Genomic DNA, 16,556 nt, shown 5'->3' with positions numbered 1-16,556 from the left:
AGCTGGGTTTGGGGAATTTGATTTTAGCAATGCTGGAGCAGTAGATTCGATTAACTAACACTTCAGTATAAGAGAAGTTGTGACCTGAATGTGAATAGAATTAAAAAAATAATTTAAAAGGATAAGAATTGAACTTTCCATCTAATGTAGTGTGACTGATAGATATATTTGGTCAGCCGCACCTCATTACATTCAGAGAGAGAAGAAAATACCCTATTTCAATAATTATACCCTACTTGAATTCAACATAAGAATATGGTGAAGTAAATGTTGTTTCCTTTATTTAGTAGCTATATATATGTAATGCTGGAAGTCATTAAGCTTTTGTAAATTGAAGACTGCAGAACATTTCTATATGGCAAAGTAGAAAACCCATTGATTAATCTCAGTCTCTGGCATGATTTATTCCATTAAGTACAGACTTCAAGGGAAAAGCAAAATATAAGAAAAAACAAGAGGAAAAAACTGGAGGTTAATTGCCTTTGTTGATCCCACAGTAGTTTTGACAGCTCTGATCCATTAAAATATGTGCAAAATGGGTGAATACATTCTTACTAAGATGATGTGTTTTGAGAAATTTTGTTCTGAACATTGAGGTTTTAATTCCATTTATAATATGCATAAAAGCTGACTAAATTATCTTTATAGAAATGTCAGCTTTTATCCGTGTGCCTTGTTACACAACAATAATTAGGTGATTTTCTCATATTTTCCAATGGAATATTGCAAATGCACATTGGTTTAATTATTGGAGGACAGGAGTAATACTTAATCAGCATTCCCCCCCTTTTCTTATTATTTCCTCTGCTTTGAAGAGAGTAGTTTTATTATTTATCGATGGCTCTATCACAAGGTATCCGAAAGTCTAAAATAGCAGACGTGTACAACCCCACCATCGCTGTGAGGCAATGCTAGGCTGGGGGAGCGGCACAGCGAGGTGTGTACGACCCCACCACCGCTGTGACGCAATGCTAGGCTGGGAGAGCGGCACAGCAGCGAGGCGGCGGTTCGGGCTGAGTCTCTCACGAGGTTTGGGTTGGGCTCCCCTCCTCTAAAGGCATGATTGGCGGAGGCTCTGCTTCCAGGTTCACTCAGGATAGTGGCAGGCCTTTGGTTCTCAGCAAGGTGCTCACCCAGAGTCAACTCAAAAGAAAGTGAAAGCACCCCAAAAAAGGGAAGACACGGTCTTTTTATAACCTAACCTGGGAAGTAACACCCCGTTACATCTGTCCTACCTTTTCTATTAGAAACCAGCCCACACTCCTAGGGAGGTGAAATAAGTTCTCCCTCTTGATTGGAGAGCTATTGTGTTAGTTGTCTATTGCTGCTGTGATAAATTATCACACACCTGGTGGCTTAAAGAACACAAATTTATTATCGTATAGGTCGGTGGGTTAGCTATCTGGCGTAGATTTCACAGGGGGAAAGTGACTCTTGGCAAATCTTGTACAACAGAGCAGAACCCTGCCTGGTCCTGAGGCATCTTGCAATTGCGATGTTTGACCCAACGATGGCAGCCACTACGATTACCCATAGTGCTGAGTCTTCCTTCTTCTGGCTCTCTTTCGACCTCACCAAGCATGTCGCCTTTTCCAAGCACTGGGCTCTCCTGATACCATGTCCAAAGTACATGAGATGAAGCGCTGCTTCGAAGGATGCTCTGGCTGTACTTCTTCCACGGTAAATGTACTCGTTCCTCTGACAGTCCCTGGTGTGCTCAGCATTCTACTCCAACACCATAATTCAAGTGGGTCAGCCCTTCTGCAGTCTTGCTTATTTAATGTCCAGTCTTCACATGCATATGAGTCGATTGAAAATACAATGGCTTGGGTCAGGTGCACCTTAGTCCTGAAATAGTCACTCCAGTAAGAATTAGGAATTGGGAGTACTTAGTGGGATGGAGTTCTAGAGCCAGAATGGGTCTTGTTTGCATCTGAGTTCTGCCCAAATACGGGCTGTGTGTCCTCATGCAGGTAACTCAAAACTCTTTCATTCCACAAAACCCAACTCACTACCCTCTACTCACTTCAGACTCATAGCTGCCCCTTAACAGCGTAGAACTGCCCCTGTGAGTTTCTGAGATTCACAGGAGTAGAAAGCCTCTTTTCTCTCTCGCAGAGCAGCTGGTGGTTTCGAACTGCTGAGCTTGCAGTTAGCAGTCCAAAGCATACTCATTATGCCACAGGGGCTCCTTCATTTCTTGTATAAGCTTTTCCTGTTTGTAACTCTGTAAACCCGAGAAAGCAATAGTGATACTGAACAAATGCTATGCAGAGTAGTTTATCATTCAGAAATTGATTCATTGCTTTGGCCATTTCTGTGCTTTGATAGATAAAATATGTTCGCAAATTAGGCTTTAATATTAACCCATATATTTTTCCCTGGTGTTCATAAATCGTTAAAAAATAATATTTTAAAGTTGATTTCTAAACCTTCTACCAGTAAGCCTCCTGAGACATCAGATATTGAAGGAACCACCTGTTGTAATGCTTTCCCACCTTGTGGTCAATTCCGAGACACAATAATTATTCTGAAAGCCTCTTCATAATAATTGATCGATCATTTTATTCATACATCTTCACTAGGCCATTACACAACATGTCTGTGCACCTTTAACTGTTTCTGGACCAGAGGGGCGCTGGGCTGAGGGACTCTGCACTTACTTGCTAACCACAAGGTCAGTCAATGCAAACCCATGAGCAGCTCTGCCCTCTGCAGGAGAGAAGTGTGCAGTCTGCTTGCATGAAGATCTCAGGCTGGGAAGCACTGCGGATCTTGATAGTATGAAGTGTGGATTGGTGGGGGAAGGGAGCTCTTTTGTTTTGTTTTTTAATTTTTAATAGTTTTATCGGTATAAAATTCACATATCATACATCTGAATAGTTAAGTCATGTGAATGAGGGGGAGCACGGAGTGGAGACACAAAGCCCATCTGTAGACAGCTGGACATCCCCTCACAGAAGGGTCACAAGGAAGAGAGGAGCTAGTCAGGATGCAGTGTAGCATTGATGAAACATACAACTTTCCTCTAGTTCCTTATGCTTCCTCCCTCCACTATCATGACCCCAATTCTACCTTACACATCCGGCTAGACCAGTGCATGTACACTGGTACAGAGAAGAGCTTTCAACTCAGGGAATCCAGGGCAGATAAACACCTCAGGACCAGTAATGAAAATCCCCTCCCAGGGGGATGGACAACAGGAAAGTGGGCGAAGGGAGACAGTGGTTGGTGTAAAACATAAAAAAAAAATTTCTAAATTATCAAGGGTTCATGAGGGAGGGAAGGTGGAGGGAGGGTAGCAAATGAGCTGATACCAAGGGCTCAAGTAGAAAGAAAATGGTTTGAAAATGATGATGGCAATATAAGTACAAATGTGCTTGACACAATGGATGCATGTATGGATTGTGATGAGAGCTGTTTGAACCCCCAGTAAAATGATTTGAACTTTAAAAAAATAGCCCATTTGAATACTACATTATATGGTCATCTTAACCATGGTCACAGTTTTGCTTTATCTTCTGGGGACATTCTGAGTCACAGACATTCAGATAACACATTCCTAAATCCATTGACTACCTCAACCTTTATTGAGACCCATCTATGAGTCAAGTACTATTCTGCTGTTGTCGTTGTTGTTGTCGTTCTTGTTGTTAGGTGCAGTTGAGTAGGTTTCCACTCATGGTGAAACTGTGTACAATCAAACAAAACAATGTTTAGTCCTATCCTCACAATTGTCCTCATATTTGAGAGAGCAAAGAGAATGGAGGTTCCCAGGAACTTCCTTATGAGAAGGACAGTCACAAGGGTCAGCATCAGGCTGTGACCGGATTGACAGGCTAGACTCCACCCCTTCACTTTTATACCTTCAAGTGGACACGAAATTATGTCAGTACCACAGCTTGGGTCGGACTCACCTTAGCCCTCAAAGTCACATCCTTGCTTTTCAACACTTTAAAGAGGTCCTGTGCGGCAGATTTACTCAATGCAATGTGCCGTTTGATCTCGTGACTGCTACAGGTTCTTGGAATATGTTTGTAATCAATCAAAATAGAGAGTCTTGGTTGCGCAGCACCAACATATTGGCAATGGAGGAACAAACACAAATAAGAGACAAATAAATAAATACATTGAATCAGATTAGAATGTCATAAATGCTTTTTGCAAAATGGAAACTAAAGCAGGTTGTGAGTGTGAGAAGTGGTGAGGAAATATGTTGAAATATTAAACAAGCAAGGTGACAGCTGAGCAAAGATTTTAAGAAAATGATGAAATTAGCCATTTGATTACAGAGAGAGAGAGAACAAAGCAGGAGAGAGAAATCAACTAAAACAAAAGGCGATGAAAGGGATGCACCTGGCCTGTTTGAGAAGCTAGCGAAGGAGAACACAGGGACAGGAAGTTGGACCTGAGGGCTGAAGGGGAAGAAACAGAAGGTGCTGGCATCCTGCTGAGACCACTGGCATCCTCTGAGTGTGGTAGAGCAGGGGTTCAGTACTCAGTGGTTCACCAAGAGGTTGATGAACCAGAACCCTGCTGCCCTGGAGAAAGATGTGGCAGGCTGCTGCAGAAAGCCTCAAACCCACTGCCATTGAGCCCATTCCAAATCACAGCCTTGACATCCTCTGGGGCCATGAGGGTGACTGTGAACCAGAATCCATGGATGGCCAACAACAACCACAGTAAACATATTGGTTTCAGTAGTATCTAGAATTTTTACCAGAATAAATCTTTTGAGTATCTTTTCTTTCACTGAACTTGGGTTGACTTGTTCATAGCAGATGCCATCGTTCTCTCCTGTTGTGGTGACGGCTCATGGGTGCTCTTGTGTTCTCTCGATTTCTTGCTCTCTCAGGTGTGCATTTCCAAGAGCTCTTTGAAGATCTGCTTTTCTCATAGCACACTGAAGAACGCAAGTTAATTTAATGGTCTTTGGTTTTCTCTATGCTTATGGATATTTTAGGAAAACATTGAACTTTTAAAAAAATGAAGTTGAGGGGTTGCAGGGAGGAGACGGGCCAGTCAGGGTGCAGTGTAGCAAAGATGAAACATACAGCTTTCCTCTAGTTCCTAAATGCTTCTCCCCACCCACTATCATGATCCCAATTCTACCTTACAAATCTGGCTAGACCAGAGGATGTACACTGGTACAGATAGGAACTGGAAACACAGGGAATCCAGGGCAGATGATCCCTTCAGGACCATTGGTGAGAGTGGCGATACTGGGAGGGTGTATGGGAGGTGGGGTAGAAAGGGGGAACCGATTACAAGGATCTACATATAACCTCCACTCTGGGGGACGGCCAGCGGAGTAGTGGGTGAAGGAGGACATTGGACAGTGTAAGATATGACAAAATAATAATAATTTATAAATTATCAAGGGTTCATGAGTGAGGGGAAGCAGGGAGGGAGGGGAAAAATGAGGAGCTGATACCAGGGGAGCAAGTAGAAAGCAAATGTTTTGAGAATGATGAGGGAAACAAATGTATTGGAGTGCTTGACACAATGGATGTATGTATGCATTGTGATAAGAGTTGGATGAGCCCCAAATAAAATGATTTAATAAAAAAAAGAAATTGAAAAAAAATTGGTAACTTAGAAATATATAGTCTTTACCATAAAATCGTGGGGTTGTGTTTGGTTTGGTGTAGTTGTTTTGTTTTGTTTGTTTTAAGGGGTTCATTGTTCTATAGAGCATAGTATGTAGAGTAAAACCTTCTAAACTTTCTCTCAGCACCACTATTTGTTATGAGTTACCAGGTGCTAAAATCAAGCTTTAGTTTCTATAATAGAAATTTATAGTAAGGCCCACAGTACAAGATTGTGGTAAGAATGGTTTTTTTTCTTTTAGTCTGGTGAAAATTGTGTTGTGTTAAATGACACGCTAGTGCTAGCAACTCTTATCATCTAAAATGGCATTTAGATAATATTACTACATGGTAAGTCTTTAGAAAAATGTCTTTCAAAATGTTTCCTTTAACATTTAGTTTATTTTCTTTGCTCAGCATTCTTAATATTTTCATATCTTTTGACTCATTGCCATCAAATCAATGCTGACTCTTAGTGAGCTTTTGTGGGTTTTCGAGACTGTAGCTCTTTTTGGGTGTAACACAGCCCCATCTTTCTCTGGTGGAGTGGCTGGTGGTGGTACTGTACTGCCGACCTTGTGCTTCGCAGCAGTATGCACAACCACTACGCTACAGGGCTCCCAGTCTGGGTACGACTGGTGAACGAACCTTTAGTGAAATGTTATGTTTGAGTCACTCGGTTTCTGCAGGCTTTATCTTTTAATAAAACTTGTGCTCCTTCCTTTTTTACCTTCTTAGAAAAAAAAAGATGTTATTGTGTATGTGAAAAGGGTATCTTAAAAATTTCTCCATGGTAACAAAAGAGAGTAAAGTGATAGGGAGAAAAATAAAACCATTCTAAATTCAAACTTTTAGGAGTTAAATAAATTTAAATTTGATCATTATTACCACTTGATAATGTGTGCACTATTTTAAAATGGGTTGGGAAGCTCTGCTAATTACTTCTGGACTGTACATTGGTTAACTGTGCACCAAAGCCAAAATGTTTCAACAAGTTTCATGGTCACTTTTACTTGAAGGCAAATCAAAGTTATTTTTGGTAGTACACTAATTGGAGTTTTGATGGGAAATACAAAATAAAAAAACCAACCAGCCAACCAAGACAATAGAAAGAGTCCTCTAATGCTTAACTTCCAGAGCTGACAGTTCGCAGCATTTGCTGGGAAATGTGGTTCTAGGGAGCCTCTCATGTTAGACCATCCCAGGTGGCCTGGGATGAAACCATCCTATTTACTAAGGACAGAGCTTTAATGACATCTTCAATTACAGGGAGAGGGCACCATGTTCCAGAGCCCATGGTTTGCATATTTATTATGACATTTTCCCACGTTTCCATAGCTAATTAACTGCAAGTTTGTCTTGCTCTGACATCTTCTTGAGCACATAAACAATTGTTCTTATTTATCTGCTCGGTACCTGGCATGGGCCCTGTACATCCACTATTTATTTGAAAAAGGAAATATTACATAATCCATGGCATTTTCACTTCCTTCTCAATGGACCCGTTGAACAACATAGATAGCACATAAAAATGGGCCATCCACATTTTTCCTTTTTTTTCTACTGGTGGACAAAGCAGTTTCTATCTCAATAAATCATATTCAATGACTGGATTTACTAGGTGATTCGTAGGAAGTTCAAGTCCACTTTTATTTGCCCTTGCAGACATAGCCTGGGAGCGTAGAGGGTTTCATGGTAGCAAATCGGAATCTGGCCACTCAGTCATCTTTACATTAGCATTCTAATAACCAGAGGCCAATGTGCCATAGTGCTGTGTCAGAACTAATATATGAAACTAGGTACAAAGACTCATTAAAATGGTCACAATTCAGTGACTGCCCAGTAAAATTAGACTACAGTTTCATTTTCATAACAGTGAATATCTTAACATACTATTAAGGACATATTTCAAGTGTTAAAACTAGCTTTGGTTCTATAAAGGGAAAAACAACAAGATTAGAAAGTCATTTACTTTTGTACAAAATTGGCTCCACTCTCAGCACTAGGCTCCAGATGCTTCAAATGCTCAGCTTTGTTAAGACAGGTTGGACACTGCTTGCATTTGCAAGTCTGGTGAAGTTTCCCCTCTCGGTGTGAAAGCATTTCCTTGCAGCACCAGCAAACCACAGAATCATGAAATTACCCAGCCACGGAATTTCAAACAGCTGAGGTCAAATTCATGTTCTTCTCCTGTTGCTGCCAGACAAATCTTACTAACAAACCCAAGCTAATTTCTGTAGCATCATCCGGACTATGGCAGTCCCTCAGAATAGACCACTGCCCGCTAATGCATTCAGTGGCTGGTTTTCGTAGCTCACCTCGCCTTCTTTTCTGAGGGACCTCTGGGTAGATGGGAACTCGGTCATTTGGACCACACAAAGATGCCACCGTATCTCTCCCCAAAACAAAGCGACAACACGCCAAGACCCCATGGAAGAAACCCACCCACCTGTGTGATCCTAGGAGTGTAAACAATAAAGCTCAAATCTGAAGGAGGGAATAATACAGAACTTAAATTCTGAACACTCGATGTGCAGAAGGCTATAGATGAGAGTGGAAGCCTAAAGTCCAAGTGCAAGATAGGGTCCCCACACTGAGTAAGCCCTCGATGAATCCCCTCCGACTATAGGGGAGGAATAGCTTACTCTCACACAGAGAGCAGTGTAAAGTAAGTTAGGGCGGTAGTTCAGTTCAAATTGAATACCTTATCATTTGATCTCCTTTTTGACACATTTTAAAGTTGTTTTAGTTTTTAATATTATCTGCTTTCTTTTTTTAATCATTTTATTGGGGGCTCGTACAACTCATCATAATCCATACATACATCCATTGTGTCAAGCACATTTGTACATTTGTTGCCACCATCATTTTCAAAACATTTGTTTCTACTTGAGCCCTTGGTATCAGCTCCTCATTTTCCCCTCCCCTCACTCATGAACCCTTGATAATTTATAAATTATTATTATTTTGTCATGTCCTACATTGTCTGACATCTCCTTTTCTTTTCTATGAAGGTTTTCTGTTTTGCTTAGTCGATATTGTTGGGTTTTGTTGTTTGCTGTTTGCATTGTGTGTGATTTTTCTGTATATGAGATCCAGGATATGCAAATCTATAGCTACAATAACTGGATTAATAATGACCTAGGGGGCATGGCAGAGGAATATGGGGGTAAATAGGGAGCTAACAACAATGTGTATGAGAAGAAAATGTTCTGAAATGGTGGTGATGATGGCACAACTCTTCGTAACATGATTTAATGATTAAATTGTGGGATATGTGAAGTTTGTGCCAATAAAACTTTTTTTTAAAAAAAAGAACAATAGCACAAACCCCACTGCCTGTCAAGTCGATTACAGCTCATTCCACGTATGGCGTAGCGTAGAACTGCTTCACAGAGGCTTCAAAGCTGCACGTCTTCATGGGAGCAGACTGCCACGGCTCTCTCAAGAAGCTGCCGTGGGTTTTGACTGCAGGCTTTTGACTTAGCCTCTAAGCACTTAACTACTGCGCCACAAGAGCTCTTGAATACCTCTCAGGCCCTCCTTTAACCATGCATCTACCCACATACTGCCAAAGCTCCCATAGACTTTCAGCTCATTGCTTTAAGACTGCTTTCCACGGCTTAGAAGGTTTGACATTCAGCATCTTCTAATGAGCAGTGAAATGTAGTGGTGAAAGTTCTACACTGTTAACCTGTAGATTTCCGGATTCTTTCTAGGGCTGACCCTCAGATGGCTGGCTCCTTCAGGTCAGGCACAGTTTATCTGGCTTCCAGGGGCAGGCACATGGGCTGTGCTCTATAATAAAGGTGGTGGTAGTGAAGTGAGCTAACGATATTATTATGAAAGCCATTTAATTTCCCAGTGTCTCCACATCGATATGCATGAAGTGGGAGTAACGGTTCCTGTTCTGCTTATTTCACTGGGTTGTTCCGAGAATCTAAAACAATAATAACTGCAAAAATGCTTTTTAAAAGTGTGGTGCCTATCCTTGGGTAGTGTATGGCTATACCCATTCACTTGTCAAATATAACAGGCTATTTTCTTTATCTCCAGAATTTTTATTCTATGGAACAGTAATGAATTCCTAAATCTTGTCAATGTGAACAATAAAAGATTCAGAACGACTTTTCCTGGCAGTCTATATGCCATGGCTGAAGTACTTAGGCTTTTATTTAAACCTGGGGGAGAAAAAAAAAGTATAAGAATATTTTTTTAACTAATTCCTTTAGAAATTTTTTTTCTCATCTCGAAGTTAGCATTGCTAATTTGAATACCCTGTTGTACATGAATTTAATTTCAAGGTTAAATTTCTCTATGAAATGACAATGCCAGTAAGAATCATTACTGGTAAGTAGCAAGTGTCAGCTTATCGCAGCAGTCTAAATAATATGTTACTTAATAGATTAAATTAGTTTTTTCAATTGGTAATATGTCAAATTGATTACATGAAGGAATTAATATAAAATATTTTCCTGAGTTTTTCATATCATATAGTGGTATTCTCCGGGAGTTCTATTCTTTTGAAAGTGCCTTTCAAATGATGCTTAATGTTCATAAATATACCAAAACTGTTGAGTTAAACATAATGGGATATGTTGCGTTTTTTGTGAAGCATTTTACTAGCCAATATGCAGTGCAAATATCCGCAGTGGACTTGATTATAGCATTTTTATAAAACTTATTTGTTTGGCAACATACCTGTTAACATCTTCCAAAAGCACTGTTGAGATAAACACCACTCTGGTAAGTGTGATGACAAAGTATATTTGATTAGACACATTGTATCCCACACAAAGATGTGCCTTTGGAACTGTTATAAATGCAATTGACTGGTAGATCACATGGAGTGTTTCGTGGATAAATAACACTATCCTCGGTGCTGAAGTTGAAGGAAATTAGCTTTGGAAATCTAAAGTCAGGGTACAGATAGTTGGTAGAAGTACTATAGAAATAGAAATCTCTAGTGGTGCGGTAGGTTAAACATTGGATTGTTACCTGTAAGTTCTGCAGTTCGGACTCACCACTTCAAGAGATCAAGATGAGATGATCTTCTACCATAAAGATTTACATCCTTAGAAACCTATAGAATGGTTTTACTCTGGTGGCATAATGGTTACACATTGAGCTTCTAACCACAAGGTCAGCAGTTCAAAACTGCCAGCCTCTCTACGGGATAAAAATGGGGTTTTCTACTCCCTAAAGAGTTATAATCTCAGAAACTCACAGGAGCATTTCTACCCTTTCCTATAGGGTCACTATGAGTCAACATCAACTCAGTGGCAGTGAGTTTGGTTTTGAATTTATAGGGTCAAAATGATTGAAATTGACTCAGTGGCAGTGGGTTGTTGTTGGTTTTTTGTTTGTTTTGTAACATTAGAATGATATGAATGCAACATTTTTATTAATGTTTGCATATAGAATTGGAAGTACACCCCCAAGAGTCAAAAGGATGATGTAATAGAATACTGTTGCCATCACTTTTATGAGGATGCTAATAAGGACTGTTTAAGTAAATGTACTTCTGTGGGTTGTTATTTTGGAGAGGACACTTTGGAACCATCCCTGTATACCCATTAACCTCATCTCCTCTGCCTCAGATCAGTACCAGCTCAGTGCTTTGATGGTTTCACTTCGGTAACTTCATAGTTATTTCTCGCATGGTATGATAACGTCACAAACTTAATGAGAAACAAAGACGAAAAGAAATGCATTACCTTTTTAAGGCTTTTTTAAAGATTTAATATACTTTTAAGTAATTTACTGTTAAAGTGTATATCTATTCCCCTAATGGAATTTTTTTCAATTATTTGAATCAGAGAAAATTCTTATTTCTACCTCATAGTTTTTTTGTGTTTTTTTTAAACATTTTATTAGGGGCTCATACAACTGTTATTGCAATCCATATACACATCAATTGTGAAATACTGGAACTTTGAAATAGAGTCTACTCTATGAGCTTCTTTATTGGTGCTTATAGAGACTCATAAATTGATGTATATGAGAAAATATACATACCCCTACTCTCTCCAGGTAAGGACCTGCCAGTGCTGCAGCCTAAGCAAAGTTGAAGCTTTAGTTCTCCTCTGCTTTGGCCCTAGGAGCTGTGATAGAGGGGAAGTTCCTCCCCAGAGCAGTACATGGAAGCATGAATAAGCCTTAGGAACAGACTTCTTCCAGATTGTGCTTGCCCAGCCTTAGCCTCAAGACGATGATACTATCGATGAGAATATGAGGCTGATATCTAGGGTTCACCAATTTGATTTGTCCTCTTCTTAATAGCTAGGAATTTAACTGGAAATTTTACTATGTGCCAAAGGAATTTGTTGAGAATGGCTTAATTCCACATCCTCACTTAAGGATAGTATATGATATCTAAACATTAGTGTTTGGTAAAAATCTGTCTGCAACCTTTGTGATTCAAATAAAAACTTAATTTTCTGTATCTCGATAGTTATTCCAAGGCCCCTATTCTATGAGAGTGGACCTTGCTCATCGTGTGTTCTCATTTCTGTCGTGAGAGTCCTTACCCAGTGCCAGTGCAATCATAAGAAACTCTGGAGATCTCTCTGCCACTGGCCACACCATTTATTGCTGAAGAGCCCCACTCCCCCTGTTTAGATGGTCTACTCAAGGCCAATGCCTCCTGAGACATAGAAACCTGATTCTTTGCTTCCACTCAGTGGGTTTGTTGGAAGTTACCACTGAGCCTGATATAAATAAGATTTCACATGAAGGAAGTGCTTGCTCTTCCAAATCTCACTCTTTGTTTAAGGAGATCAAGTGAACTCATCACCCACTGACCCTTCTCCCCTATTATATTTGCTGCCCTTCACCTCCCCTTTTTGTCCTCTAAAAACAGCTGATCTTTAAAACAGTAGTGCAAAATATGTAAATTTTATATCTAAGTATAAATTTCTGTACAGTCAAAAGAGAAGTCTGCATTTGAACACTGTTCCGTGGTGGACACGTGCAAAGTATGTTCTTTTTTAGCTTTAAGTTCCTTTGAAGAGATGCTGACGTCTTGAAACATTGAGTTTAATAGCCTTTCATGACAGGCTTTTCATTGCATGAAAATGTTGTCAAACTCTTAATGTATCTTTAGAACCACTGACACTATATAACAAAAAATAAACACAAGCAAAAACTGAATGCCACAATATTTTTGTTGACAGACTTAAGCCTCAAGCTTTTTCTTTATTTACGAGCATGGGTTTACCTTTTCAGTTTATAAGCCTTGGTAAAACTCTAGAAATACAAAACTTACATCTAAAGATGCTTTCATGGGCATGGATCCTGTACCACCATGAAAACACGCCCCCCTCAAAAAAATCAACAAATAAAATATGAAAACAACTGCCACAGAGTCAATTCCAACTTAGAGCGGCTCTGGAGGACAAAACAGAACCTTCCCGCAGGTTTCAGAGGCTATAAATTCCATTCTCCGGGATTCCTCCTCCATGCAGGTGAAAGAGGGATTGTAATGGGAAAATTAATTACCCCTCTTCTGAACAAAACTTTTATGAAAATGTTCACGGATACTAAGGAATTGGCCCCCGAAACATTGAACCAGCCAATATTATTCTCTTTTGCTTTCTTTTTATTTAGTACCACTGACTCCTTGTACCTGACCATTTATTTTTCATAGTACTTATTATCTAATACATTTGATTTTCTTCTTGTGTATTTGTTGGTGGCTTTTTACCCCTTCCCGATGGAGTGGAAGGTACAGGCGCACAGGGGTTCTAGGGCTGGTGACACGAGGTTTAAGCCCTTGGTTACTTCCTGAGTTGACTGTCAGAACTCATCAGCTGCTCAATGGGAGAAAAATGTAGCGATGTGCTTCTGTAAGGAAGGATGTACAACCTTAGAAACTGTACAGTGCAGTTCCATTCTGTGCTATAGGGTCACGTTGAGTTGGGATCAACTTGATAACTATAGGAGGTTTTTATCCCAATCCCCTCCAAGAGTTCCTGGCAGGAAGTATGCATTTCATAAATAGTTGATGAATGAATGAATGGCACACACCACTGAATGCATAGACAAAGGGCAAAAAGAAAAATAATGCTGCGTGCTTTACTGTTCTCCAATGAATGCATATTTTCTTAACCCGTGCTATTTTATGCTTTCAGACATCAACATGGCTGGGGAACCAAAACCATACAGACCCAAACCTGGAAACAAGAGGCCCCTCTCAGCACTTTATAGGTATGTAGGCAAGCATTGCTTTACTGTCTATAATACTGAAATGTTCTTGCAACTTTATACGTTATCCATAGCCTATAAGTTATCAAATATTTTAAAGAACAATCCTTATCAGCATCTGTGCTTGTTGTTAGGTGCCATCGAGTAGGTTCTGATCCACAACAACCTCATGCACAACAGAACGAAACACTGCACGGCCCTGTGCCATCCTCACAATAGTTCCTCTGCCTGAGCCCATGGATGCAGCCACTGTGTCCGTCCATCTCCTAAAGGCTCGTCCTCTTTCTCGCTGTCTCTTTATTTTACCAAACACGATCTTCTTCTCCAGGGGCTGGTCTCTCCTGACAATATGTCCAAAGTATAGAAGAAGTTTTGCCATCTTTTCCCCTAAGGACCGTACTGGCCATAGTCCTTCCAAGATAGATCCGTTTATCCTTTTAGCAGTCCCTGGTACTTTCGATAGGCTTCTCCAGCCCCGCAGGTGGAATGCATCAGTTTAGAGTGCTACACAATGTCGGTGGTCCGAATCGACATCAGAGCATGGCGCGTCGGTAGGGCTCTTGACACTGCAACCTTCCCATGGCTACGGAAACAACCCTTCTATGAAACAGGTCTCTAATGGGTCTAGCTGCCAACTGGTGGGGTATTTATTCGTTTAGTGCCTGTGCGTGATTTTCTGCTTTCGCCCAGATATATACTGCTGACAACTCCTTCCTTTCTTCCTAGCTCAATGCTGCATTGTCTTAAAGAGATACATTTGTGTAGCCATCGCTGTAGGTGTTGTATGTGTTCTTTGTTTAAATTTTCACAACTCTGTTATAGCTGTTGTTGCTCTCCGTGCATAGCTCAAGAACCCGAGGAGCACTTTTTCAGTGCCTTTCCCCAACGTCATGTGCTGGTAAATGATAGTTGCGCACTCATGCTCATGCTTGCTGAAGCTGTACCCCAAAGTCTTTGCGCCCTATCCCTCAGCCTACTTCGCTCAAAGTGCAGATTTCTCTTATCCCCATTTTGCGAAAACAAGACACAAAACCCTTCAGGCCTCCAGAAAATCGCATCCTGAAACCTTTCCTAATGTATTTGGGTCTGAGTTCATTTAATGTTCTGGTCTTTATGCACTAACCCCACCAAAAAAACAAACAGACAAACAAAACAAAAGCCCTCGCTATTGAGTGGATGACAGCTCGTGTTTTCCCCTCTCACCTTATGTGTCCAGGCAGATACACTAGACTAGACTAGATTCAGCACTTATATTGTGCTGCGTGCACTTCTATGATGTGTGGTAAAATTTGTTGAATCTGGGGATAATGGAAGCTACAGTAAATTCAGAATTTTTCGCTTCCACAGAATAGCCACTGTTTAAACTATCAAGTGCTGCCGTCAGGCCCTGTGTCCCACTTCATGTACTTTTGCCATTGGTTTCTGTACTGGACGTGCTGACATTGCATCGAGCTCTGTCAAGTCCCATTTCGTTAGATTCAGCCAGTTGTTCCAGGCTATTGAGATCTCCTATCATCCAATTTATGTGCTCCTCGTCCAGATGCATATCAGCATTCCATCAGTGCCCACTTCCCAAAAGCTAATGTAAGTGCGGAGGAAGGCCCTGCTTTTCCTGATACCGTTTGGAGAAAAGGACAGCTGAGCTGAGTTCTTTTTTTTTTTTTTAAGTCATTGGGGGCTCGTACAACTCTTGTCACCATCCATCCATTGTGTCAAGCACATTTGTACATATGTTGCCATCATCATTTTCAAGACAGTTTCTTTCTACTTGAGCCCTTGGCATCAGCTCCTCATTTTTTCCCCTCCTTCCCCCACCTCCCTGCTCTCATGAACCTTTGTTAATTTATAAATTTTTATTATTTTGTCATGTCTTACACTGTCTGATGTCTTCCTTCAGCCACTTTTCTGTTTTCCGTCCCCCAGGGAGGGGGTTACATGTAGATCTTTGTGATCAGTTCCCCCTTTCTCCGCCCCCCTTCCCTTCCCCTCCTGGTATGGCTACTCTCATTGTTGGTCCTGAGGGGGTTATCTGTCCCGGATTCCCTGTAAGAGCTGAGTTCTTTGTGTTCATATTGGTTGTGTTCTAGCCAAGTTCAGCGAGACACGTGTACAGAAGAGAACTCAGAGCTATTTTCCGGTCTTCTCTGAAATCTACCCTGTCACCTTTTCAGCCACTCACAGCCTCATTTCTCCAAATATAAAATAAGAAGAAACTGGTCACGCTATAAAGGTCCCCTCCATGGCTATCATGAAGATCAGAGATATTCAAATATGTATTTTAAAGTATTCTATGAATTGTTCTTATTAATTTGGGTGTTTGAAAACTGCCCCCCAAAATCCAAACTCACTGCCATTGAGTTGATGTTGACTTAGAGAAACCCTTCTAGGGCAGGATAGAACTGGCCCTGTGGGTTTCTGAAGCTAAAATCTTTACAGGAGCAGAAAATTTCCTCTTTGTCCTGAGGAACTGCTGGTGGATCTGAAATGCTGGTCTTGTGCTTAGCAATCCAATGCATAGCCCACCATGCTCCCAGGGCACCTTTGAAAGCTTCAAGACTTAGCAAACATTGGTGAGTGGCCATAAGGGACTGTGGGTGTTAGACAGCAGAGATAAGTCATCAACAAAAGACAAAGGATACGTTGCCATCCCCGGCTAAGGTTAAAAACAAGGTTTGCAAAACTGAGAGGTCTACATGATTTTTAGCAGACTCATTTTCAAATGTATGCATAGAGCTTCAGCTAATGCAGAACATTTGAAAGGCA

At 40.7% G+C, this 16,556-nt stretch overlaps 1 protein-coding gene across 3 annotated transcripts in view; it reads left to right on the top strand.

Moving 5' to 3' along the window:
* The window catches only part of RALYL (RALY RNA binding protein like), an 832,089-nt gene that overhangs the window by 625,536 nt on the left and 189,997 nt on the right, over positions 1–16,556 (top strand). For all 3 annotated transcript variants that reach the window (XM_045287689.1, XM_045287683.1, XM_045287690.1), the window contains one exon: positions 13,721–13,796. In XM_045287689.1, coding sequence (XP_045143624.1) covers positions 13,721–13,796 — 76 coding nt within the window. The remainder of the gene's footprint in view (positions 1–13,720; positions 13,797–16,556) is intronic.

The sequence above is a fragment of the Echinops telfairi genome, unplaced genomic scaffold, assembly GCF_000313985.2.
Source record: "Echinops telfairi isolate 266 unplaced genomic scaffold, ASM31398v2 ScPeMD7_1;HRSCAF=3_0, whole genome shotgun sequence".
Taxonomy (NCBI): domain Eukaryota; kingdom Metazoa; phylum Chordata; class Mammalia; order Afrosoricida; family Tenrecidae; genus Echinops; species Echinops telfairi.
Note: the sequence above shows the minus strand (reverse complement) of the source record. Positions and strands in the feature narration are given on the sequence as shown.